At 38.9% G+C, this 26,348-nt stretch overlaps 2 protein-coding genes and 1 long non-coding RNA gene across 5 annotated transcripts; 1 reads left to right on the top strand and 2 right to left on the bottom strand.

Moving 5' to 3' along the window:
• Window positions 1–2,139: 2,139 nt before the first annotated feature.
• Window positions 2,140–2,583, bottom strand: LOC147875041 (protein CFDP2-like). Its single transcript, XM_087356939.1, has one exon. The coding sequence runs from the start codon at window positions 2,581–2,583 to the stop codon at window positions 2,140–2,142; it is 444 nt and encodes a 147-aa protein (XP_087213065.1).
• Window positions 2,584–2,864: 281 nt separating this feature from the next.
• LOC110829052 (AP-4 complex subunit epsilon-1) lies at window positions 2,865–20,784 on the top strand. 3 transcript variants are annotated; one of them, XM_022062356.2, is made up of 9 exons: window positions 2,865–3,012; window positions 3,297–3,492; window positions 5,287–5,483; window positions 7,771–7,929; window positions 10,558–10,691; window positions 10,773–10,988; window positions 15,081–15,463; window positions 17,566–18,283; window positions 19,569–20,784. In XM_022062356.2, the coding sequence occupies exons 1-9, from the start codon at window positions 2,953–2,955 to the stop codon at window positions 19,831–19,833; spliced, it is 2,328 nt and encodes a 775-aa protein (XP_021918048.1). In that variant the 5' UTR covers window positions 2,865–2,952; the 3' UTR covers window positions 19,834–20,784. The 3 variants fall into 3 exon arrangements, with proteins under 3 accessions (XP_021918048.1, XP_087204333.1, XP_021918047.1); XM_087348207.1 differs by having other exon boundaries at window positions 2,946–3,217; window positions 5,344–5,483; XM_022062355.2 differs by having other exon boundaries at window positions 2,946–3,217.
• A 4,872-nt stretch (window positions 20,785–25,656) lies between these two features.
• LOC147875040 (uncharacterized) lies at window positions 25,657–26,348 on the bottom strand. The gene is made up of 2 exons (XR_015535000.1): window positions 26,080–26,348; window positions 25,657–25,831 (listed from the first exon to the last, which is right to left on the bottom strand). It is a non-coding gene; the product is annotated as an uncharacterized LOC147875040 (long non-coding RNA).

The following is a 26,348-nucleotide window of genomic DNA, read 5'->3' as shown; positions in this document are numbered from 1 at the left end:
AGCAAAGAATTATAACATTATTTCAGAAAACATATCACGTCTCATGTATAACAATAAAACTACAAATTTTATGAATTGAAATGTTTGAACAATTTTAAATTCCTATTGATGGCGGTTCTGCCAATCCTGTTAGATACTTAATAAATTGCAGTTTGGATTTAGGAAAAATAAATCCACAAATGATGCAATTGCTACAACTATTGAAAACATAATTGAAAACCTGAACAATACAACAAAATGCAGTTGTGTACTGCTAGACTTATCAAGAGCATTAAAAACAAATAACAAAGGAAATCAACACGTAGGCTTCGCAAGCAGATGCCTCCACTCACATCACAGTTTTGCATGCCTTCCAGGGTTACAAAGCTTGGGTCTTGAACAGAAATGTGTGTTACTCAGTTTTTAACGATGAAAAACGTTTATAAAATCACGCTGGTGTGTAACTTTTCAAACGCCAATAACTCAAGAGGTATGTAAGATAGAGAATATAAACCTAATATGTAAATTAAAGATTAAATAAAGGGCTTTTTCTGCATGATGTTTACTTTATTCTATAATGCATATTTTACACATTGTTTAAATAATTACCCAAAACATGTAATAACTATACCCTCGCTCCTTAACTTCAACAGCTTGCCACGTAAATAAACACGAGCTTTTCAAATCTGCAAACAGATTTCAGCTAACTCTTATGGTTTAGGAGTTTTGACCATTTATTTGGTAACAAACAACGGTTCTAGAGTGAGTGTGTTGAGTACAGGTTAAAAAGAATTGGTGATAAGCAGCATCCCTGTCTTACACCTCTACCTATCTCAACGCTGTTGGTGTCTCCTGAGTCCAGTCTCACTTTGACTTTTTGCTGCATGTACAGGTTTTCAATTAGTCTTCTATCTCTCCAATCAATTCCAATTCTCTGTAGGATCCTCATTAATTTCTTCCATTTTACTTGATCGAAAGCCTTCTTCCAGTCGATGAAGCTGGCACATACTTCTTCCTTGACATTGAGAACTCTCTCTGAAATTATTCTCATAACTCCGATGGCATCTCTGGTTCCCCTTCCTCTCCTGAATCCAAATTGGTCATCTCCCATCACTTCCTCTATCTTCTTTTCTAGTCTTATAGTCAGTATTCTAGTCATTATCTTCGCCGCATGCGAGATTAGGCTGATGGTCCTGTAATCGCTGCACTTCTTGGAATTCTTTTTCTTCTGTAATGTGATCATTGTTACTTCCAGAAAGTCCTTGGGCCACTCACCGGAGGTGTATATCTTGTTAGTGAGTCTACTAAGAACCTTCACTCCTTTCTCTCCAAGTTCTTTCAATAAGTCCGATGGGATTTCATCATCTCCCGTAGCTTTTCTTCTTCTCATATCCTTTATGGCCCTCTCTACCTCGCTCTTCAGTATCTCTGGACCTATGTCGTCCTCCTCTACTTCTTCTTCTGGTTCCAATTCCATCTCCGGTCGATTGGCCTTGTCATAGAGCTCTTCAATATAATTTTCCCACACAGCTTTAACTTCATTCTGATCACTGACTATCTTTCCTGATGGGTCTTCTATTTCCTGTGTTTGAATTCCGTTGTTCTCTTTCCATCCTAGTTCTTTCGCCTTTGCATACATCATATCGTATCTACCAATTCTCTGGAGAGTCATTATCTCATCACATACTTCGTTGATGTAATCTTCTCTCGCCTTGTCTGTTTCTCTTCTCAGTTCGTTGTTCAGTCTTCGGTATTTCTGTCTTCCCTCTTCACTGTTGATATTCTTTCATCTCCTCCTCTCATCCATCTTATCGAGCATAGCCTGTGTAATCCATGCCTTCCTTGGTATCCTTTTCATCCTACCAACCTTTTCTTTTAGTGCCACTGTTAGGCACTTCTTGACATTCGTCCATTCCTCTTCAACACTTTTGCTTTCACTTTCACTTAATTTTCCTTCCAATTCTGCTCTTACTTCTTCTCGCGCGCTCTTCAGGTTCTCCAGGTCCCATCTCTTCTTCCTCGCCCCCCTCCTCCTGATTTTCTTCATTCTGGTGCTGACGTTTGCAACTAACATATTATGATCCAAGTCGATGTCCGCTGATGGCACTGTTGTCACATCCTTTACGCTATTCCTAAATCGTTGATTCACTAAGATATAGTCTATCTGCTCCTGTTTCCTGGGCTTTTCCACGTATACAATCTCCTGTGATGTTTCTTGAACCAGGTGTTGGTGATTACCAGTCCATTTCTTCGGCAGAAGTCAACCATCATGTCTCCTCTCCTATTCCTTATTCCCAGTCCATGAGGGCCGACAATGTTGTTTTCTGCTCCTTTCCCCACGACACTGTTCCAGTCTCCTATTATTATGGTTTGCACTTTCCCTCTTCCTTCTGTCCTCTCATATATTATTTCCACTTCTTCATCGTCATGATCCGATGTTGGCATGTACACCTGCATTATCAGAATATCCACTGGATCTACATTCAACTTGATATACATCAATCTGTCACTACACGCTTGCACTTTGATTATACTTTTCTTGATCCACTTCTGCATCACTATTGCAACACCTCTTTCAGCACTCTCACCTCCCGAGTAGTACATACGACAGCTTATAGACTCGAAATCTCCTTGATCCCTCCATCGAATTTCACTGACACCCACAAGTAAAGGTATATATTAATGTGTAAATAAAATTTTATTTCAGTACAAATATACTTCCTACAGTTAAACGTTATTCACCGTTAACTAGGGAACCGTGGTTCCACTGTCAATTTTTTTATTAGTATCTGTGTATCCAGTGTGTCAAACGCCTTGTTGTTGTTGTTTCCTTTCTGTAGCCTTCACACTTCTCGCATGGGATATTTACTGTTTCTTACATGCGATCTCTCTCCAAGCAACCATGGATTCGGCATTTGGATCTGAGTATTTCGTATTTCTTATGTGCTCTCTGAGCTAATAACCTTGGTTAACATGGCATCATGCGCAAGAATATGGGAGTCTTCACAATGTGTGTTTTTTATGAGGGAAAACGTAAGCAGTGTATACTTTGAATGCAAAACAAAACACTTATATTAATTTTCAGATTTCATTTATAAATGCTGTTATCAGGCGAAAAACGATGTCGGGAATATTTGAAAAGACACTTGAATCTATTGGGAGCTTACTATCACCACTGGGGACCAACATTGCATTAAAAAACATGCTTGAAAGATGTATTTCTGCCCGAACAAAAAGAGTACGTACATGCGAAAATGAATGAAATGCCCATATTACAGTGTGTTCAATATGAATATCTGGTTGTGTTCTTATTTTAGGAGGAAGAATGGTTGATTCAAGACTGTCTAAGACTTGTAAAAGGGAAGTTGTGTGAACCATCCACCAAACCATCCACTATTATTAAATGCCTTGCATTTTCTATTTTTTCCGAACTGTCGGGATACAAAGCAGAATTTGCTTATATTCATGCTGTAAAATTGGCTCAGTATGGATCCCTGGCTGAGAAGAAGATGGGTAATGTATTTTGATTAATATTCTAATATAACTTTGATACACCGATTGTGTTTTAGAGCTAAACAAAAGGAAGGACCACTGTAGTTCTGGTCATGAATTCCTCAAGATCCTGGAATATTTGAATAGCTAGTATTGATACATTTTTATGTACATTATCAATTATACAAACAGAACACCATGTTTCAGGAGCTGAACCTGCTCCAATCTTAAGGCAAAAACTACCCACTTTTGGGGTCTATTATGGAGGGCTAATCCTAATAAATAAACAACCAGAGTTTAATAACTTCAGACTGGGATACTGAGAACTACCCGTTCTTCAAGTTCCTGAGCACTGCGGGTCCCAACTTTTCATTGGCTTTATCTATAGACATTTGGTAGGACTCCTTGGACGAGGGATCGGCCCGTCGCAAGGCCTCTACCTGTACACAGGACCACACAACACAGAAAACCACGGACAAACATCCATGGCTTGAGTGGAATTCGAACCCACGGTCCCAGCGACCAAGCGGCACAAGGCCCACGTGGCCACCGTGACAACTTCAGACTATATCAGCCAATAAAACTTGGCTTCCTCTGTGAGAGATAAAAGCATGAATTAGACAATAAAAATGAATGACATCATCCTGTAGAGCTGCATCTGTAGCTATTATAAATAATGATGGGATATGTAACAAACTGGTCGATTGCCTTTAATACGAGCAAATTACATTATGCGAACAATAAAACATAGGGAATTTCTTTTGAGGATAAGCATCAAGATGTAGAAGAACACAGAATTGAATGAGATCTTGAAACTTTAATTCTTTACTTAATTCAGAACTGTTCACCTCCTAACACTATGTTTGTAACCAAAAATCAGAAGTTGAAGCTAATAACAGAATGCAGCATGAGGTAGCAGGCTGGCAACTAAGCAGACAACAAATGTATATCTGCTCCTCCCACCTTCTTCGTGGTCTTCCCCTTGGTCTTGTGCCAGTCACTCGTATCCAACATTTGTCGTGCTATCCGCCCTTCTCCCATTCCCATTCTGACTTGTTAGTGTCATCCCCAATTACTTGAATTTTGTCACATTTTCAAATGATTCATTAGCTGTCCTTGTATTCTGGTTCTGTCCTGAATTCTGATGCCAAGACATGATCATTTACTATGTCTTTTCTGCATTTATTTCTAGACCAACATCCCTACCAGACCTTAAGAGTGTTTCTGTCTTCACTTTTACAGTATTTACATTATCGCCCAACAGATTAATATCATCAGCATAGAACAAAAGCTGATGTGTCCCATTCAATTACAAACCGCCCTGATTTTCTTGGACTTTCCTGATGGCATATTTTAAGGCAGAATAGAAAAACAGCGGCAATAGAGCATCTCTGTTTTTCAGGCCATTCTGAATAGGAAATGTATTGGATAGATATTTACCTACACAAATTTTGCTAGTGGTTTCACTTAAACTCGTTTTAATTAGCCTGACTAGCTTCTTAGGTACACCAAATTCCAGCAAATTATTATAAAGTTACCATCATTTCCAAATATTTTAACTTTGCTACATTTTCAAAGGATTTTTAGATTCATGTGTATAATGATTTTGCCCTGTGTTATGGTGACAAGACGTGACCATATACTTTGATTTCTCTGTGTTTACACTACTCCATACATCACATAAAACCAGTCAATTTCAGGAGCTACAAGAAATGGTGTTTACTGTTGTTTTTCATAGTAACCACCATTTAGTAGAACAGTAATTGAATATCAAAACTGCATTACCAGTAAACATGTCACTGTGTGTATTTCTAGGCTACTTGGCTTGTGCTTTCCTTCTGCGTGAATGCGACTCACTCTCTGTTCTTCTAGTCAATACAATCTTTCGTGATCTAACAAGTAAGAACATGTATGTGGTAGCAATGGCTCTGTCTGCCAGCTGCCATCTTGTTTCTCCTGATCAAGTGACTGTCCTGCTACCTGTTTTGGAGGAGAAGCTTAAACATCCTAGCGTGAGTAGACTTTCAGTAATTAGAAACTGGAGAAATAATTTTGATTCTAAGAAACTGAAACAACATTAATTTACTAATTTACATACTGATTTTACAATGTCACCGACATCTTCTGATTTCGATCATAGTTTTTCTCTTCCCATTTGGTGTCCTTGAGATCCTTTCTCTGCCATTGCACCCTGGATTCCTTGTATTCATGAAACTTTTTGTCTTCTACCATTCTCCTCCTTCCTGGTGGCATGTACTGCAGCACTCCTTTGGACCATTTGTAGTCTGCCACTCTTGGAACTGTCCATACATGAATTGTTTCGTTTCATGTTATCAGACTTTGAATTGAATTATATAAACTAGTTTCTTCTGTAGGTAGTCAGAAGCAGGAGTGCCAGTCATCATTTGAACACTGTCATCAACATCCACTGTCATTCTCATGATGCTGAGATTATCTTTATGACAAAGCCTTCTCTATTCTTCTGTATCCTTCTCTAAATGCTACTCATATGTGCCCACTCTCTTCATCTGTTTTGCTTATCTTCCCTCACTTAGTTTTTCCACCCAGCCCAGCTTTCTTCTTCTTCTTCTTCTGTGGTGAAGTCAAGCCTTGGCCTCCTCCCATGTGGGAGGTTTCCTTGTCCTTGCAGTGTGTATTTATGAGTAGTGAGTGACAAGCCCACTCACTGCCTCTTCACAATTTCTACTCAATCCTGATTTGTCTGATAGAGCCATCTAGTAGTGAATCAGGAGAAAGTTGGGTGAGAAATGGCCGCAGAATTTTGCTTACAAAACATCTCGTTCATGCTCGTAAGGTTCTTTTACATGCCGTAAATCTACGACATGGGACGGCCGGCTTTACTTCTCCTCCAAAGGAAGTTGTGCTACAGATTTTTATCACTCTTAAAAATCCATTGACCTCAGCTGAGTTTGAACCCTCGAACCTTGGGTCCAGTAACGAGCACGTTAACCACTAGTCCACCGAGGGCGTCCAGCCCAGATTTCATACAGTCAAACCTGTATGGCCATCATCTGGGTTATGAGGTTAAAATGTATTGTGTAGGATTTGAGGTTTTCACAGCAGTGAGTCTAAAGGTGGCTGTCTTCTGGGTTGTTATGCCATGTAGTCTGGTAGAAGTTTACCAACATTTCAGAGGTCCTTGTTGCCTCCATCATCAGGGTAATGACTCATTGCCATACATGGTGCTACAACTCAGAAGAAGACAGCTATCTTTGTAATCACTGCTGTGAGAATCTCAAATCCTACAGTCAAACCTCATTACAGCTTAATTGGTGAGTCATGAGTTCTGAGGTACTCACTTGAGCAGAGAACTACTCAAGATCATAGCCCATGTTTCACCACACTAGCTGTAATCCAGAGTATATGAAGGGTAGAGCTTTCGTTTAATGTCGAACACTGTTCTGCTATGTGAAATTGTTCCATGGTCTTAGAAATTGGTATTCAATTCTCTGTTTTCTCCTTAACCTTTAATTTTCTTTTAATACTTGGGGTAACAGTCCCTTTTTACTGCACTAAATGCATTAAATGATATCTTGATTTATGAGGACAGAACTATTGGACACTGCATAAGTAGCGCATGTAAGTTGATTACTGCTAAGTGCCATTGGTATGATCATTAAAATGTGATTTGTTCTTTTCTGCTATGATCACAAATCCAGATCCATTTCAAGGCATGGATGTATGATCAGGAATGAATGAATGAATAATGAATAGGTAGGTAGGTGGGAGAAGTATACAGTGAATTTGACTGTTGCTTGTATGCATTTTCCATCACTGCCTGCTCAAACCATGATCCTCACAATCTGGAGGCTGTACCAAGCACCACCTTGGCAAGAAAATACTATATATATATATATATATATAAAAATATTACATTAAAGACCAGTAATACTGTATATTTAATTTTTTAATATAAGTATTAAAAATGTATTTGCTTATCCTTTTATAATATAAACACTTTGTTGATATTCATCACACAGTCAAAATTTCACTAGAATCTAATAAAAAAATTCAGAGTTTATGGCCATCTGCCAATATTTAAATGTCCCTCAAAAAGTGACTGCACATCAGGCTGTGGACAAGTTTAAATGCCTCGAAAGTGAAGGGTTAGTGTTATTAGATAATGGCATTAGTAGCAGGTATTTTATTTTCTGTCTCATAGATAATAATTAATTCAAATACTCTTAAGAATTGCATATGTTTTATAATTTGTGAATGTGTACTATATATACTTTCCAGAACATACACGCCTTTTAAACTTTGAGTGTTCATTTACAGGAATATGTTCGAAGCAAAGCTGTGATAGTTTTACACCACTTTTGTCGTGTATCTCCTCAGCTTTGTTTGCAGTATGCGAACCAGGTGAAAGTGATGGTGGGAGACAGAGATCCTGGAGTGGTGGCCCACGTTCTGCAGTTCCTTATAGATGTTGCTGAGGTACATTTAATTTGACTTAGTTTATTATTTGGCCCATTTTCTCAACATACTAATTCATATTAGTACATAATAGTAATATATCAGAAAATCATATTAGTACTGATACCACATATTAACAAAAGTAAAGACATCCTGCTACATGCCAATGTTGGCACTTAGGGGAGAGGAGGTATAGCTCCTACCTCTTTCTTGACCTCGGTACCAGATGGGCCCGGCCGTGCTTTACCTCCAGGAAAGGACCATGGTACCCACTGGACAGGATGCTGGGTGGGTTCCAGAGCCAGTCTGGACACACTGACCAGAAGAAAATCCTCTGCCTCTGTCGGGGATCGAACCCCAATCACCCAGCCCATAGCCAGTCATTGTACTGACTGAGCTACCTGGCTCACTAAGTATTAGTACGAAAACTAAAGTTGGCCATTCCTGGAAGGCATAGAGGCATGGAGGTAAATACCACAAATTCTACACCTCAGAATTATACACAGAAGGAGGATTCCCTAGTAACTAGTGGTAAGAGTCTGGGTGGACCCCAGAAGCCATTCTGTATGTGAGGCAAGGAATGAATGTTTTGTGATGTACATTTTTTCATAAAATGGTGTGTTTTTGATCAGCTTTGTGAATTTTTAATGAAAAGATTCTTTAATGGATTATAAACATCCATTTTGCATTCATAACTCTTCATATTAATGGTAGAAGCACAGTGAGTCTTAAGATGACTGCATACCAGCATTTAGAACATAGGCTATATTGATTCATTTTTGAGAGAAATTTAAATTTACTCATTACGCTGGCTGTGCAATTTACTCTATGGTGTGGGATGCTCTTGTTTATAGTTGCTTAGCTGGTTAACAAATTCCCTACTTTTGTGGAACCCAAAGGTTCATTACGATGATCACAAATCTGCACAATGTTCTTATTCTTCTTTGTAAGACATTTTCACTTTATATGGGTCATCTGCCTTCCCACATCTCCTCAGTTTCTTTCCATGCTCTTCCTTCATTCTGTTTTTACATCTTTCCTAACCTGTTGTTTCCATTTCATTTTTCTGTTGAAAACTATTAGGTTTCTCCCATTGTTCATTCTTAAAGGTGTCTGCACCATCTTATTCCGTTATTTGTTTTGCTTTCCAACATGCTTATCTTTAACCCCCCCCCCCCCCCACACACACACACACACACACAAAGAAATACTGAGCCTCAACCCATTAGCTCATACTCACACCTGTGTTTCTAGTTTTCCTTGGTAGTAGAACCAAACATTTTGCAGCAAGTTCAATAAATGACCTAACTTGAAGGTGATGTCTCTCTTGGGAACCCATTTCTAACTTTCCCCAAATTAATTAAGTAGGACTGAGGTAAGGATGATATGGCAATAGTGGGGTCCGCAGTGGCCGTGTAGTCTGAGGTGTGGGCCTTGTGCTGCTTGGTCGCTGGGACCGTGGGTTCGAATCCCACTCAAGCCATGGATGTTTGTCTGCGTTTTTCTGTGTTGTGCTGTCCTGTATACAGGTAGAGGCCTTGCGACGGGCCGATCCCTCGTCCAAGGAGTCCTACCGAATGTCTATAGATCGAACCAAGGAAAAGTTGGGACCCGCAGTGCTCAGGCACTTGAAGAACGGGTCGTTCCCAGTATCCACTATGGCAGTAGTTCCAAAATTATGTGATTGTCAGGGTTATAGCGAGCCTAAGTGCTACTGCCATTGCTGCCATCTCCTCCCAGTTAAAAACAAATTTATCATAACACAAAATTCCCAGATGCTGTGGCAGAAATTGTTCATGTTGTAATATTTAAAACAAGAACAGAAGAAACTGTGGGTAAAAAAAATATGATGGATGACAGCAGTTATGTACTTTTGGTGTAATTAAAATTAGAACACTGAACATTATGCATACAGAATTGGCGTGAAATATATTCTTAATCGTCAGTGTTCACATTTGTAATGAGTTAGCAGAACAATATGAAGCAGAGTTGAGGAAACAGTAAAATGCACTACCTCTAAAACTGTCTCCCCGCAGACAGCCACTTGGTTCATCTGTGCTCTCATGCTGCCCTGATGATTGTGCTGTGTTATGGTCATTGCAAGTGTGGTTCATGGGTTTATTCCTTGTAATCAGTTGGTATAAATCTGGAAGGAATGAGTATACCTTCTGCACTTTTCACCGCATTTGACATTGGAGCTGGATTCACCTCAACACTTGTATGCCACATGAATTTTTTTTTAAAATTCATATCAATATGATAATCTCCTGTACTTTTGCATGGCTTCAAATGGGAATATCTCTTCTCTCTTCATGAATGCATACATTACCAAACAACTCACATGATTGGCTGTAGAGAAGCTTACCATTTTATTTGATCTTAACAGGAGACATTTTAATTGGGACCTCGTGCTTCTCTTTGCTGAGACACAGCCCATCTTCATCAGAAAAAGAACTTCACTTGCAAACAGTTCCTGCTCCTTTAATCCTCGGTCTTACGTAGTGGACTCCCATCGCATTCATTTAGTTGGCATTGGTTGGTTTAAGATGTAGTGTCTTATTTAACACATTCAGATCCCTAAAGCATGTAATTACTTTCTCTAGTTTATTCTTTTCATCTCATACTACAATATTATAATCTTTCCATTAGGATTTACCTGGTGTGGTGATGGATGTAATGTCAGCGTTAGTACAAATTCAAAATCAGATCTTGGATGGAAAACTTCCACATGAATACACATACAAAGGACTACATGCGCCTTGGATGCAGATATCCATAATCAGGTGATCGGATTGTTTCGAAGTGGCAATACTGATAATGATTATTGTGTTCTGTTTCATAATATCTGTAGTGTTTTGTTTAAGGTTGCTACAATATCTGCAAGAACCTAGCATGGATATTTATATGCTTATTCAAAAGACACTACAGAATGCAATGCCTCAGATGCAGAATTATATAGGATCAGCCATTGTGTGCGAGTGCATAGCCACATTGGTAAAACATAAAGCTGGGGATGAGATGCTGGCGTCAGCATTACTGTGTGTGGTAGACCTGATGGGCAGTACAAGCAGTAACTTGAGGTAATAAATGGAACATCTGTCATTCCTGCCAGCATTAAGACTATTTGACCTGTTTTAGGAATTATTTTGGACTATGCTTTTGTTCTTAAGGAAACATCTTAAGGTCCATCTCATTTTCTTTCAGTGCTTGAAAATAGTGATAAATTCTGCATATCAGGTTTCTAGCCTGTTGATGAGTAGTTTGGCGATAGAATTTCTGTTTGTAAGCCTTCAGACAGGCTTTTGTTTTTCCCACATGGACAGATTGCAGAAAAACAGATTACTTAAACTCAGTGCTTGAGGTTGATGGGGGAGTGGTCATAGGTAAAAAGTAAAATATTAAAAATGACATTCTTTGACACTTCTCAAATTATAATATTACAAAATGTTACTAAAAATTATGATTTTTATCTGTATTATAAGGCTAAATTATAACATTATTTGATTAAAAAAGCAGCATATTTGTGCTTGTTTATGCAGAAGAGGGGCAGTTACATTTTGTGTGATCACATGTAGAGAATATTCTAATTGGTTGATTTACACAAAGTAGGGTTTTATTGGCTGTTTTCAAAGATTCAGCCGATTTTTTATTGACATCACAGTTTTTTAGCTTATGAACAACTTGATATTGAATTATTTGAGGTACTTTTTTGAAATTTTATTGTTTACGAAAATAAAGACCAACTTGATCCAAATATCCTGTCTCACTGTGTGCACCATACCTTCAGAACACTTTCCACTTATTTTTTTCACACCTTATTGTAGGGGTTGTAGAAGCTGTACAGTTTGCATTCTGATGACCCTAACCCATCCATTGCTTCATGCAGTTCTCAGATTACACCTACTAAGAGGAGGACTACATTTTAAACTGGCCATTGCTTTCAACTCACCCCTATTTAGTGCCTAGGTTAATAATGGGTAGGTCTATACCACCTTTCCCCCCCCAAGCACCTACATGGCGTATAGTAGCATGGCTTTTAAAGTTTTACTTTTATTGTTTTCAGTGAACTTGAATTTCTTATACCAGACATAATAATGTTAGTACAGTAAAACATCTTAAAATTATTCATTGTCAGGACTTTTTCCATCGTCTGTTCTTTAAAACCACGATGGAAAAAGTCCTGACAATGAATAATTTTAAGTAAAAATTACTGTCATCAAAACCCTTTAGAAGTAAAACATCTGTTAACCAACCCTCGATTATCCGACTCCCGCATTAACCGACCGAAATTCAACCAGATCGGTTTCTACCAGCGAGAGCCTGTAAAACGAGACCCATGCGGTACGAGCGTACACTGTGTGGTGCAAAATTGTGCATACAGGTAGGACTTGGTGTACGCCAGGGTAAGGTTCCTGAGATTTCTGGCGTAAATTGAAGCAAAAATATAATGGGAACATATGTAAATACATTAGGTTCCGTTCCAAGATTTTCAGTAATCAACACAAAATATTTGAAAATTTTTTTTTATGAAATTTACATATTGAAAATTGTATAATGTTTAAGAAAAAGAAAGAAAATGTACTGCTTTAAAAATGATAGAATATATGTCTGTTTGGTTTTCTTCTTTTCTGATAATAAGTTATAGTATGGCTGTAGAACTGTATCAATCCTTCTCTTAATGGTTGAACTCTGATCCCAGTTGGGGTTGTTGCTACAGAAGATCTCACATCCCTTATTAATAAGAGCAATAGCCTCTTGCATTGATTTCACTGTTAGGACCAATCAGACGTAACTTTTCGGCGTCCTGTTCTCTAGACGCATGTTTGTCAGTTCACTTGCAGTTCTTAGTCCCTGGTTAATGTAATTTGCTGTTCTCATCGCATTTTATATTCCGTTTTTTGTTTAATTATTTAAATTTTAGTCCGTAGTTTATCATTTAGTATTACAGTTTTATTACAATGTCGAGACCATCTGTGTCTAGGAAGTCGGGCAGAGTCATGTCTCATCACCCTCCAATCGTGATCTATGAGAGGCGCAAATTAAAGCGGCGTAAACCGAGTCCTACCTGTATTTTGTTATATTACAGAACTGTAAGGTGATAAACTAATAAAATGGCTTCTAACAAGGGTGGTGAGGAGAAAATAAAACGTGTTGTGCTTTCGATAGCTGATACATTGAAGATTATTGAGAAGATTGCATCTGGTGTCACAATAGCTAAGCTAGCAGCTGACCATGGCATCGGTGCAACTACAGTAAAGGCTATAAAGAAGAATAAAGAGTCTATAAGGAAATTTGCCTTGAAATTCGATGTTGATACAAGGGCAGGGAAGAGGCAAGACAAGAGGGAAAAGGCATCCCGGAAAGTATTAGAAATGCCAGCTTCATTGACTTTAGATGAATCAGTTTACAAGTTTTATGCTCAACAGCAATTGAGTGGCATGGCTGTGCGAGGTGTTGAAATTCAAGCTGCTGCTGAATGCTTGGCCAAGCACCTAAAAACTGAAAACTTCAGCACGATTAGTGGATGGCTCTGGCGATTTAGAAACAGATATGGCATGAGAAATCAGCGAATTTATGGTGAAGCATTAAGTGCTGACACTGGAAGCATCTAACCTTTCACTGATCTAACCCCAGACCCAGGTTTTGCTGATTATTATGAACACTTCAGGAAATTTAGAGAATTGGTTATTCTGAGGCAAAGACAAAAATGAACCCAGCTGAAATTACATAGCTTCTTCAAACCTGCTGGTCCCTTAGAAGCTGATCCCCTACTTCTTCTTGTTTGGAACATAGCAAGCAAATCAACTGTCATCAGTAGAATCACACCAGAACCTCCACTTCATGTTATGGACAGACTCAGAATGACTGATAAATTCACTATTTTAATACACGTACTTCCTCGACCAGAGCTCACTCTTTTGCCATAGGCTTGTGCGTGCGAAATGCCCGCATCATCTGCCGAGGAAAATCTGTATTGAATCTCTGTATAGTTCAGTATTTATAACAATGATTTACATGTTTTTGTTTCAACTTTGCTAATTATATCTTTGTCTTCTACTTATTTTTTTCATATCCTTGAACACGTTCCCCTTCTCCTCACTCCTCCGACTCACGGTCCCCCCATATAGGTTGGTTAAAAGAGGTTCCACTGTATTATAAATTGATTACTCACATTTGGCTGTTGATATGATTAATGTATTTATAACAGTTTCAATTTGTTTAAATCTGTTCAAATAATGTAATTAACACTACACATGAATTTATGAAATTCGTGAAGTATTTGCACAAATGTTAAATGATGAATGTGTGCGAAACATGGTCTCTCACTCAGAGGGAGGAACACAGATTGCAGGTGTTTGAGAATAGGGTGTTGAGGAGGATATTTGGGCCTAAGAGAGAAGACGATGGGGCATGGAGAAAACTGCATAATGATGAGTTTAAAAATCTGTACTCCTCCCCCAATATTGTCAGGGTGATTAAGTCGAGAAGAATGAGATAGGTGGGGCATGTAGCACGCATGGATGGGACAAGAAGTATGCACCAGGTATTGGTTGGGAAACCTGATGGGAAGAGACCGCTGGGGAGACCTAGACGTAGATGGGAGGATAATCTCAGGCGGGATCTATGGGAGATAGGAGTTGAAGGAAACTGGATTTTGTTGGCCCAGGACGGTCCAGTGGAGGGCTTCGGTTAATTTGATGATGAACCTTCGGGTTTGGTAAGCCATCTAGCTAGTTTGTTAAATGATGAAGCTAAATTGTTTATTAAATTATCTGTTAAAATGATTGTCACTGTCTGATATAATGCATGGAGTTCTTGAAGCAAACACCATTTTTAACTCACTTAACTTCTAAAAAAGTCAGCTTGATGCTTTTTGTCACTGCATTGAAACCCTCTTTGTCATTTATTGGCTGCATATTGGGCTTGTTTATAATATTCTCATGGATTATGTAGTCTTTCACAGCTATGATGGAAATATTCCTTCTTAGATATATTTTAGAATAAAATTACATTTATAGAAAGAAATAATTTTGAAACCAGTTACTTTCCATTATATTATAATTTTCACTCTATGTTCTTGGGAACTAGAAACATTTTCCAATAAAATCAATTTTTTGTTTATTCCAGATTTCTAGATTCATTTTGTGTTACTGATTACTGTTCTTTTATAGGTATGAAGGTCTGAGTTTGTTGGAGAAGGTACTTGAACAGTACAGGCTACCACTGTCACCCGCACAACAGGATGTAGTGTTATCAAGTCTGTGCCATCCGGATCAAGCCATGAAACGCCGTACACTCAGTTTGCTGTGCACCATGGCAGAAGCTCACAATGTAGAGATTGTGTGCACCCAGGTGGCTGATTATGTACGTGACCATTGTGCGCACAATCCATATATTCAGCACGACTTGATTTCCAGAGCCTTAGCTTTAACCGACAGATTTCAAAACTCCCAAACACACTGGCATATTGCTGCACTTATACGCCTCCTGCCACTGGCTCAAGATAAACAAGCAAAGGCCATACAAAGACGGATTCAGCTCACATTACTTGCAGGTTGGTGTAAAGTGTATTTTATTGTACAGAATTTTGTTCAGAAAACCTGAAGGGTAGGTACCACCTGTGAGATTGGGATAGATTTGAAGATGGTATTAAGATTAATCTTACAGAAATAGATGAGTGTGAATTGACTGGATTAAACTAGCTCAAGATAGGGTCCAGTGGTGGGCACTTGTGAAACAATAATAAACCTTTGGATACATAAATGGCTGGAACTACACTGATAAACTGAGCAACTATCACATTCTCAAGGACACTATTGCCTGGTGATGGCTGGTTAAAGAGGTATTGTCTGGAACACCATAGATGCGTCGATTCCTTTGGAAGGCAGGAACTCGGGTCATTAGCATTTCTGCTTGGCTGTTCAGTGGGTCCAGTTGAGATGAAACTTGTTCAGATCTCAGAATTACTGCTCCTGCTCTTACTAACACATATTTACTCTAACGATTATCACTGCGGGTCCCAACTTTCGGTTGGCTTGATCTATAGACATTCGGTAGGACTCCTTGGACGAGGGATCGGCCTGTCGCAAGGCCTCTACCTGTACACAGGACAGCACGACACAGAAAAACGCGAACAAACATCCATGGCTTGAGTGGATTCGAACCCACGGTCCCAGCAACCAAGCGGCACAAGGCCCACGCCTCAGACCCCATGGCCACTGCTGACCCCAACGATTATCACAGTCTACATAATTCTGATGATTGTTTAATTTCCACAGTTGATCATTATTACTTTTGATATATATCATCTGTGGATGTAAAACGTTTTCAGTAGTAAGTGGCTTATTAACTGTGGCTTGTAAGAGAACAATACATTTTACTAATGTTAAGCTTTAAGAAATATAAGAAAATACCTGTACAAGATTACATGAAAATGGGAGAATAAAGTTAGTAACTGATAATTGAATTTGGAAAAAAGGAGAGTAGATTTATAATTACAAGAATAGCTTTTGGAAAGCAGGAGAATAGTGCCAATAGAAATAGATGTGTAAGGAGCTCTGGACCACAAAAACTTGATGTTAGGAGGCTGCAGTCCTTTGTATAAGTTAATTTAACTTAATTTATCTACATATTTGGTTTAATATCTCATCTATATAAATTTTTTTAACTGTAGCTGCATATTGGATTAACTGATGATTGGTCATATAATTTAAATACACAAGTCAGCTTCACATGTAACAGTGAAGTGTTGTTTCCAACATTGTACTTGATTTTAAGTTCCCACCAGTACCAGCAATGGACGTACTTCCTAATCATTTTGTGCTCACAAGATACCACCACTGGTCTGTGTCTTGAGCCACACAGATTCAGAGCACATAGTCGTAACCTAGTTGATTTTATTACCAAAGTAACAAAATGAGTAATGGCAGGCTTGTAAATTTAAATTACCCAGGTCCCAAACATTTGATGTGACTCCTCTTTAAATGCTCTGTTGGCAAAGAACACATTTTTCTCTTTTAAAGTGAACTTCCAATTATCTGTATGCAAGACTTTATTTAATGTAAAGTGGACATGTGTGAACTAGGCTTTCAACATTTTTCCTTACCATACTGCCCACTTTGGAAGGGTCTACAGAAGAAATGGTCAAACAGTAACTGCTATTTCAGTACTTTATGGTCAGTGTTGGTGGTGGACAGATGGTGCTTATTTGTGTATTTGCAAGATTATCCTACCAGTTTGATGGGTTCATCAGTTAACAGTTCATATTTGTTTAATTGGTTGGATGAGAGAGAGACCACGGAAACGATGGATAGATGAAGTAGAGGAGGATGTGAGGATGATGGGAGTGAGGGGATGGAGAAGAATTGTGAATGATAGGACAGAATGGAAAAAAACTCGTCGAACAAGCTGATAACCACATAGGGTTATAACACTACAAGAAGAAGATGATGATTTGTTTGATTGGTTAGAGTGTTAGTTGCTGGCAACTCTATTATACATGTGGGAAAGTATGGTGATGTAGTCTATGAATAAGATATTTTATGCTGAATTGAATTGTCATTGTCTGGTTGGAGCTCCTGTCTTTCTGTCCTTATCAGTATGCATGCTGTTTTCCTACTGGTTTTTATGTTTAATTATTTATTTTTCTTCTTTTAGGAAGTGGCAATTTGGAGGATATAATTGTTGCAAGATCAAAAGTTTTGCACATCCTTGCAAAATATGCAGAATCTAAAACTGTGTCTACCTCGGTGATCGAGGTCTACGTGTGGTGTCTTAGCCAGTTTTGCGGTGCAAAAGTAGATGATGGCCAGCAAGTACTTGAAAAGCTTGTATCACTTGGATGTAAAGTTTTGCGCAACCAAGAACCCAGTAATGTGTCCCAAGGTATTCAAAACCTTCTCATTTCAATCATCCATTCAGCAAGCCACGTTGCTGAGAAATGTGGTACAACGATAAGTTCTCTAGAAGAACTTCTACAAGAAATAATGAAGTCTCATTTAGCAGACGCATATTTACGACACACATGTTTGGAACTACTGGCATCACTTCCTCATATAAGTGTTATTCACCGAGCATTACAACGATCAATACGGAGTGAAAAACAGTTTGACTTTACATTGTCATTTGTTGACAAATTTGTATGCGAGAGTCTTGCAGCTAATGCAATGCCATATCAGCCGAAACTTCTGCATATAGCAGTGCCTGTACCTGAAATGACATCTCTTCCTTCTGATTCTATGACCGCGCCACCAGATACTGTTGCATTGCCAAGCACCTGCCCTAGTCCCGTTAGTTCCGGTACTAGTTCTATTATCGATTTCCCTAGGAGTGAATCCTTCAGTTCTGAAGACTCCAAGTCGTGGTCACTAAGGAGGTAAGTAATATTTGGCTTTAGTGCAAAATTAATGTGTGAACTTGTGTTAAAAGGGCAGAAATGAATTACTTATGAACATGTGTGTAGAAACTGCATTTGGATAGATGGATTGAGCAAGTTTTATATTCACAACACGTTTTAGCAGGGTCTGCAGTGGCCGCACGGTCTGAGGCGTGGGCCTTGTGCCGCTTGGTCGCGGGGACCATGGGTTCGAATCCCACTCAAGCCATGGATGTTTTTCTGTGTTGTGCTGTCCTGTATACAGGTAGAGGCCTTGCGATGGGCTGATCCCTCGTCCAAGGAGTCCTACCGAATGTCCATAGATCAAGCCAACTAATAAAAAGTTAGGGACCCGTAAAGGGTACCGGAAAATGTAGAAACATTATTAAACTGGAAAAAGAAGAAGCATGTTTTAGCTGGGTTACTGGCTGTTATGAGGTGTCTAATTTGTTGTATTTGAGAGATCCTAGATGGGAAAATGCCCTATTGTACAAGTGCTGCTACCATGAAACATCTTTTAAAGCATTTCTAATATCAATGACAAAAATGTTGAAATGATGTTACGGCTGAGATTTTAGGTTCTCATGGCAGTGAGTGTGAAGATGTCCGTCTTCTAGGTTCTTTCACCATGTAGTCTGGTAGAAATCAATCAACGTTTCAGCTATGCTTACTGTTGCCATCATTACTGCCCTGACAATCTTCTTCTATGGCTCTCCGGTCCATGGCCTCCGCAATTCTCCTCTTCCATTCAGCTGTTAGGTCTGTCTGTCCGAGGCTTTGATTGAGGTTTCGAAACATCTTCCTTTTTATGGTGCAAGGTTGTTAGCCTTGCGACCAACCCCCAACCTGGAGGACCAGGGTACCTGTCTTAATCTGACCTCTCCCCCTCGACCAATCTGGCTAGGGAGGCCCTACCAGTAGCTATGCTACTGCCAGCATAGCTCTTGGGGTCACTGAGGTACTCGAGCCCCACCACCACAACAAGGTACAGGTGCCATTAAGTGGGGCCCCGATAATAGAGACAGTATGTCTGGAACACCAGTCACTTTGTACCATCCTACATGGCACAACATCTCGGAAGACATCTATATTGTTGTGATCGATGCTTACCATTGTTATTCCAAGTTGAAAGGGGCAGGAAAGGAATATGAGGAGGGAAAAGGAATGGTGATAAAGGTACAAAAGGAATAAAGGGGTCGAGGGATGACGATATTGGAAGAAATGTTTTTACTTGAATTTCAGCTGATGTTTTCAGTGGTGTAAACAATCTTTTCCCAATTTCCAGTCCTCAAAAAGAAGACATCTTGGCAAAACCGCTGTGGAGCCGAGAAGGTCGAACCAAGAATGTCGACCCCTTTGTTTATGTAGGACATAAAGATCAGTTGGCTGTTGTAACATCAGACAGTGAAATGCAACATTTGGCAAGCCTGCTCTTCAACAGACAAGAGCCAGGGGCTGCAGGGGAGGAAACATCACAGGGAGACCCATTGGATGAGCTGCTAAACAAAGACTTTCAAAAACTATCTGTACTTAAATCTGAGAGGAGTTGATATTAGAAAGTTTCTGCACTGTGAAAAGTGTGTTTTGCATCCTCCGCTGTGAGAATTTCTATGCCAAACTCTTTTTCCACCTAGAATTGCTTAACATTTTTCTTAGAAACTTGTGCAGGCAAATCATTAGATCCCATTCTTTGAATAGAATGTGATATTTATTCATCAAATTTATAAGCTTACAAACTTGCTTCATGAGCTGTACATGTGTTTATGATTTCAAGCGTAAAATAAAGTTGATATCAGATATAGAAGCTGGTAACTCAACTTTCTTTCAACTCTAAGAATTTTACTGCATTCTGAAGCCATCCAAGGGACGGATTCGCAGTTAACTGCATGAAGATGTATAAAGATCAAGTGATATAGATGGCAGTGGTAACTGGTACGATTGCACCCGTGAATATATTAATGTTACATAGAGTTTGTATTTATGTTGTATCAGACTGTGTTCATATGTTTTCAAATAATTGAAACAGGGTATTCTACTGCATATGTAAAAAATTCTGTACTTTATTCATCAGTGATATTTAATCATATTTATGAAACTAAAGTTTATATTTTACGAGTGCTCAATTTTAACACACTGGGTGCCTTACATTTCCACAAAATACATGTACAGTACTCGGTTTCTGTCCATATAATGACTTTTATACTTTGTATTCCTCGATTCCAATAAAAGATTTATGAATATCGTAGAATAACATTTCAGTTATATTGGGACAAAACTAATTTTACCAATATCTTAGTCATTGATCCATCACCTTAATGACTTGTTAAAAACCCATTCACTTTATTGACTTGATTGTAATAGTGGATATGTTATGTCGGACTTGTGGTTTTCATGTAATTTCAGGTCCTGCCATTTTAGTTTGGTAGCGCATATCACTTTTTCCTTAACATGGCAGATAAATCTACAGAAATAATTTATTTAAATAAAAAATATCTAACTCACTCCATGGAAGTCTTTTTTTTCATCAGCTAGTTAAGAAATTCTGCATCTTTTATGGAACCTGAATGTTCATTCCCATGTTCACAAGAGCCTGTCACTGGACCCTGATGCAAGTCACATGAAAATCCAATCCACATCTACCTCAGAAAGATGCATCTTAATACTGTCCTCCCATCTACAACTAGATCTTCAAGCTGTCTCTGCCCTTCAGGCTTCCAGATCAAAACTGTCTACATACTTCTCATCTCTCCATGTGCTATGTACCCTCTCCATCTAGTCCTTGATTGGTGCAAAGTAGACCTACCTCCTTGTGGTGCACCCTGGGCAACATCTCTGACAGAAAAGTGGTCTACAAGCTTGGCAATATATGGATCAAAGATGAAATTGTATGTACCTGCCATTTGACATAAATAAATAAATATTTTTGGAAGACTACAATTTATGGGATGAATCATGTTCTCAGACATCCTCAGTGGTAAATCCTCTAGTCTGTAACAGTGTGGCCACTAAAATTGGAAAAATAGAAAAATGTTTCTCTGGTCAGTAAAAACTGTAACGTTTGCTTGGACTCTGCTATTAGAATTGTGTAGCGTAATTGCGCATGAGAAGCGAATACTTTTGCCGACTGACTGGACGTGCAAGACGGTAAATTAGTCTGGTTGTTTTTAAAACACTATTTTTGCATTTTAAAACTTTTCCAACAAACAGTTAGTTTGTGAGAGACTGATACAAGCATTATTCCATATTTTGAAAAAATGTCAAGGATTACTTTAACAGAGCTCTAAAGATGATAAGAGATGGGAGACCCTTCCCATCTCCACCTTCTTCCAATCTCGCAAGCACACAGAAAAGCAGGTAAACAGTTTGCAAAAATCTGAAACTGTTTTTCAAGTCATGTGTGCTATTTCAAAAAGTGATAATGCTTGAGTTTAATGGGATGGTACTTGTGGATTATTGGGACACACCGCTTTAAAAATAGGTTAGGTTAGTTGTCATTTATTGAAATAAAATACAATAACTTTCAAGTATATGTCATTTATCCACACACATTAACCTAACCTAACGTATTTTTAAAGCGATGTGTCCTGTTAACCCGCAAGTACCAATGGGATTTTACAATCTTAGTAACTTGCATACTTAGCAGTGCACACTGGACCTCTGCATTTTGGTCAGCTAAGAATTGATGAGGATCTTAATAAAATGTAATAATTTATTCCTAATATAAATAACTTCAGGTCTGTATAACCTTCGCAACTATTAAAAGTTTACGATATTCTCATGAATGGCCACCTAGAAACAGCAACTGTTTTCAAAGGCAGATCATCTGAATTCAATCTACTCTGAATTTCTTTCTGAATATAATTTTGATTTGTTTCTACTGTTACCAGTTACTTTAACTTATCACACTTTCAAAGGATTTAATAGCTACTTTTATGTACTGGTATTATCCTCTTATCTGGTGATGAGAGATGTGCATATACTGTACATAAATAATGGGTCAAATTTATACATACACAAATAACTTAATATTCATGGAAACTCAAAACAATGAGTGGCATCCGTGGAAGAATATTGTTGCAGACCTGCAGAGTGACAATGACGTCTACTGCGCTGACAACCACGCTAACAAGGTTATATATCTGCAAGTAGGAAGGTCGCTTGAAACAAAAGACCATGTGGGCTCTTCGACGACAGGTTGGTTCTTAACACAGTTACAAATTGTTTGATTTGGGTGACAAGGTGATGGTATAGATGTAACTTGGCTTAATATCTCTGGCCAACCTGGAGTCAACCCCTCAAATATCTGGAAATCCTTGTCAATAAAATCTGTACAAACTAATCAGGAACTATTCGTAACTCATAACAGTTCGCAGATAAAAAATCGTACAAGTTTCTCGACATCGAAATAGTGGGTCACTGAACACTCACCCAGTGATTCTACCATTTCAATAACTTCAACGGGCACTGACGGACTCATGTCTGCTGCAGTCGATTCAGGTCAGGAATACACTAGAGTCTAGTGGTCACGGCCATGAACGTCTAGCGGCTAGACGTTCATGGCCGTGACCACTGGCGTCAACAAAAATTTAAGACCACCCTAAGAAACTTTATTAATTCTGAATTTAGACGTACGTTAAACATTTATTAAAATTTCAAACCATAGCAACTTCATAACGTTCTTAGTAGTCAATAGGGCCTCCTGCTGCCTTCAAACACAATCTCACTCGTTTGGGCATACTCATTATGAGATTTTGACACTCGCGTTGGTTGATGCTGTTCCAGATGTCAGATATTACCTCGTGAAGTTCTTCGCGACTCTTCAGTTTGCAGGCAGCAACTCTTGCGCCAATTGTATTCCACAGATTCTCTATCAGTTTTTCTTCTGGCTACACCATATTTTCCTGTTTTTGCGGGAGATTGGTGTCAACAATAGCTTTCTGAAGGGCACATAAGAACACAAGCCTTGCTGCCGCAGGCGGCGCGAAACAGTCATCGGGGATGTTCTCTTACCAGTCCTCTCTTGGAAATGTCAGCTATTGTCCGGTCCTCGTGAGGTGATGTAATCTTGGGAACGACCGCTGCGCTGCTCGTGTCGAACCGTGTCCGTCTTCCTGTATTTGGTAATTGTTTGTGTCACACACGTTTTGATCTCGTGCTATTTCTCGGTGGGACCTACCACACCTATGCATACCAACAATTTGCCATTTCAGTTCACTTTTCACACTTCCGCCCCCCATTTTCGTTGTCACAAACGTTTTGCACAACAGCACTTTCAGAAAGATACACCAGCAATGAAGACAGAAGTAGGTATAGAATACCGAGCTTCCGGCAAGTGCTACCCTCTGTTAGTAAGATAATGTAACTACAAACTGGCACCAGTCCGGCCTCGTTAAAGTAATTGTCCGCTAAATTGTGGCACATTTCTCATGTGTTTTTTTTACAAAGTTCCAAAACTAATGGATGTGGTGAACAATCATAGGACAATTGTTTTGTAGATATCAATTTTATTTGTAAAAGTTCCTCACATCACAATGAACTAAAATACGAAATGTGATTAAAATAGCCGAAAATTAAAATATTGCGGAATTTTCCTATACTTTGAAATGTTGAAAATATTCATAACTTCTGAATGGTATGACATATTTTCCTGATCTTTTTTGTAAATGATAGCTGTAAATGAACTTAATATCAAGTGCAAAAATAGGAAACTTTCAACCAAAAGTTTGAAACCTGTGGAAGGTTTACTAAAATAGCATGGTGGTCTTATATTTTTGGTTGACACTGTAGCTTTGGCTCTCGAAATGCCCTCAAGAGCCACTGTCTTTACAGGGTTCGAAACCCTGCCTCGAAAACCCCCCCAAGACGAAAAGTGTCCTCCTTCAACACGAGTTGGGCAGGTCATAGAGCCACCTAACCGCAGCTGCAGGAATCACGTGAGCCACTGAAATCCACAACAGCGGTCAAATAAACCAGAGGGAATAAAACTTCCATGATCTTTCTTTGTCTCACGACATACCAAAACTTCATCTAAACTTCGCTACGTGAAGTGAACGCCACAGCAAGGAAGGGACGAAGATTGGCTTAACAAACCTGGCTGCGTAAGGTTCAATTAAACCGCCGGGAATCAAAATAACAACCAGGCAACTTAAAAATTAAATAACTGCTGACGTTTGAAGAGAAGAGGTCTACTGTCTGCTTCTATCTGTAGAAATATTACACCCCCTTTCTTCCATGGTTGCTACTAAGACTCGTCTCACGTGACCCATTTGACCAAGTAGGCTTACCTTCCCTTACAAAGCAAGAGAAAAGGTGTAATCGCTTCCACAGAATTAAAACAAGGAGCGATGAATGCATATTAAACAAAAGCAGTTGGCAAGCAAGACAAAAATACATATGCAAAATGCCCATCAGTTAAAGCAGCATATTTGTTTGGTTCAAGTCAGCACAGTATTTACAGATGTACTGTCGCTGGGCACCAGGAGAACTGACCTAACCAATTCGCGAAAAAAAAATGCCTTTCCAGAGTGGGCTAAAGACTAAATCGAAGGGGAATTTAAATACACAAACCAAACAACACACTAATTGGACGGGCCGAAATCTTATAATTTCATCCGATCCGAGGATCATTTAACCCGAACTAGGGAGAGTCCGAAATTCATCTTCAGATATGTTACCTGTACCCCACCTAAGTCCGATTTAATTTTATGAAACTCCATCTATTTACAATCTGCTCTGACTATGGTATCATTAATACATATTTTTTAATACACAAATGATATTAATGACTGAATTATTTTATTTAAAGGAGCTCTAAGAACATCTAAGGTTATTTTGGTGTTTGGGGAACAGCGCAAAGATATCTGATTCGAAATTTGTAAGGTGTTACCTCGAACTATTTCTGGGAGAGAAAATCGAGTTGTTTTCGGAGCCCAACTGTGTCACGAGCATAACATGAGAGCAAATATATTTTTTTTCAGAAGAAACGAGAAAGGCCCCAGAAAGACCGAAATATTCTGTTTTACATTTGACTGCTGTCATTTGAGCCAGGCCCGTGTAGACCTACAAAGGACGCTTGTGGCTCAGGAGAGATGTGGGTGGGGGCAGTTTTGGAACGGAACAGTAGGCGAAGCGAGATGTAACGGGCGTTTCAAAATGGGCCGCGGTTCGGCTCATCTTCAAAGTGTCTCCACACACGCGCTACCCGCCGAATGCCGATCATTCGGAATTATTAATTCTTTGAAGCCGAAGTTGCTCGAGTAATATTCGAAGAAATTAGTCCGTACCTCAAAGAAAACACCAAACATCACCTTTACACAGATCATCTAGTCAATGCTGTTTAGATAAACATCGCTGTTTCCAGTAAGAATCATACGAAACCTACAAAATTCATCTTTACTGATTCTTAGAGCAGATGGTACATGTTACCACTGGTCTTTAAAGGGCTACGTAGGAAGGAACATTCGTTGACATTTGACGTTATTTGGTCCTGTGCTAGTCGCGTCTTCAAACATCTGGGCGTTTGCTGATATTATAACCACTAAAACAGGGCTGTAATAACAAAAATGTTCTAATTTTGTAAATGAAATATAAGACACTATTACAAGAAAACAGTTCTCCTTTGAAACCTAATTTTTTTTAAAGGTTAAGATATAGTATTATTGGCAGACTGGCCATATAGCAGTTTAATATATAGCTCGTACACAGTTTTGTGTAGAAAATATAAATATATTTATTATAGCCAGATAGTTGGATTTTGTGACGACAGTGCATATAGATGATCATATTAGGCTACTCACGTGCTCTTGTGGATAGCAGATTCTATGGAGTCTTGTGGGATCTCACTGTATAAACTGAGCTGCTGGCTGCTGAAGTGTGTTGTCATGTGCTGCCGGCTGAATACAATGGCATCTTGAAATTGCAACTCAATTGCCGATCACACACACACACACTTCCATTCCACAACTGAATAGACACATGCAGTCACGAATCGCAGCACGCATCTATAATAGTATATAGTAAACACTACCGCAACTGCAGCGCAACTGGAGGGAAAGTTGGAAACTCA

This window comes from Zootermopsis nevadensis, unplaced genomic scaffold, assembly GCF_977971745.1.
Source record: "Zootermopsis nevadensis isolate Lab colony 2312 unplaced genomic scaffold, Znev_1.0 Znev_ptg000002l, whole genome shotgun sequence".
NCBI lineage: Eukaryota > Metazoa > Arthropoda > Insecta > Blattodea > Termopsidae > Zootermopsis > Zootermopsis nevadensis.
The sequence above is the reverse complement of the archived record's forward strand: the minus strand, read 5'-3'. Positions and strand labels throughout refer to the sequence as shown.

Excerpts from the sequence above, each read along its gene's own strand:
- LOC110829052 (XM_022062355.2), top strand. The coding sequence starts at position 3,101 with ATGTCGGGAATATTTGAAAAGACACTTGAATCTATTGGGAGCTTACTA. Across the intron at positions 3,218-3,296 it reads TTTCTGCCCGAACAAAAAGA|GAGGAAGAATGGTTGATTCA; the intron begins GTACGTACATGC and ends TTCTTATTTTAG. Across the intron at positions 18,284-19,568 it reads AAGTCGTGGTCACTAAGGAG|TCCTCAAAAAGAAGACATCT; the intron begins GTAAGTAATATT and ends CCCAATTTCCAG.
- LOC147875041 (XM_087356939.1), bottom strand. The coding sequence starts at position 2,583 with ATGTACTACTCGGGAGGTGAGAGTGCTGAAAGAGGTGTTGCAATAGTG.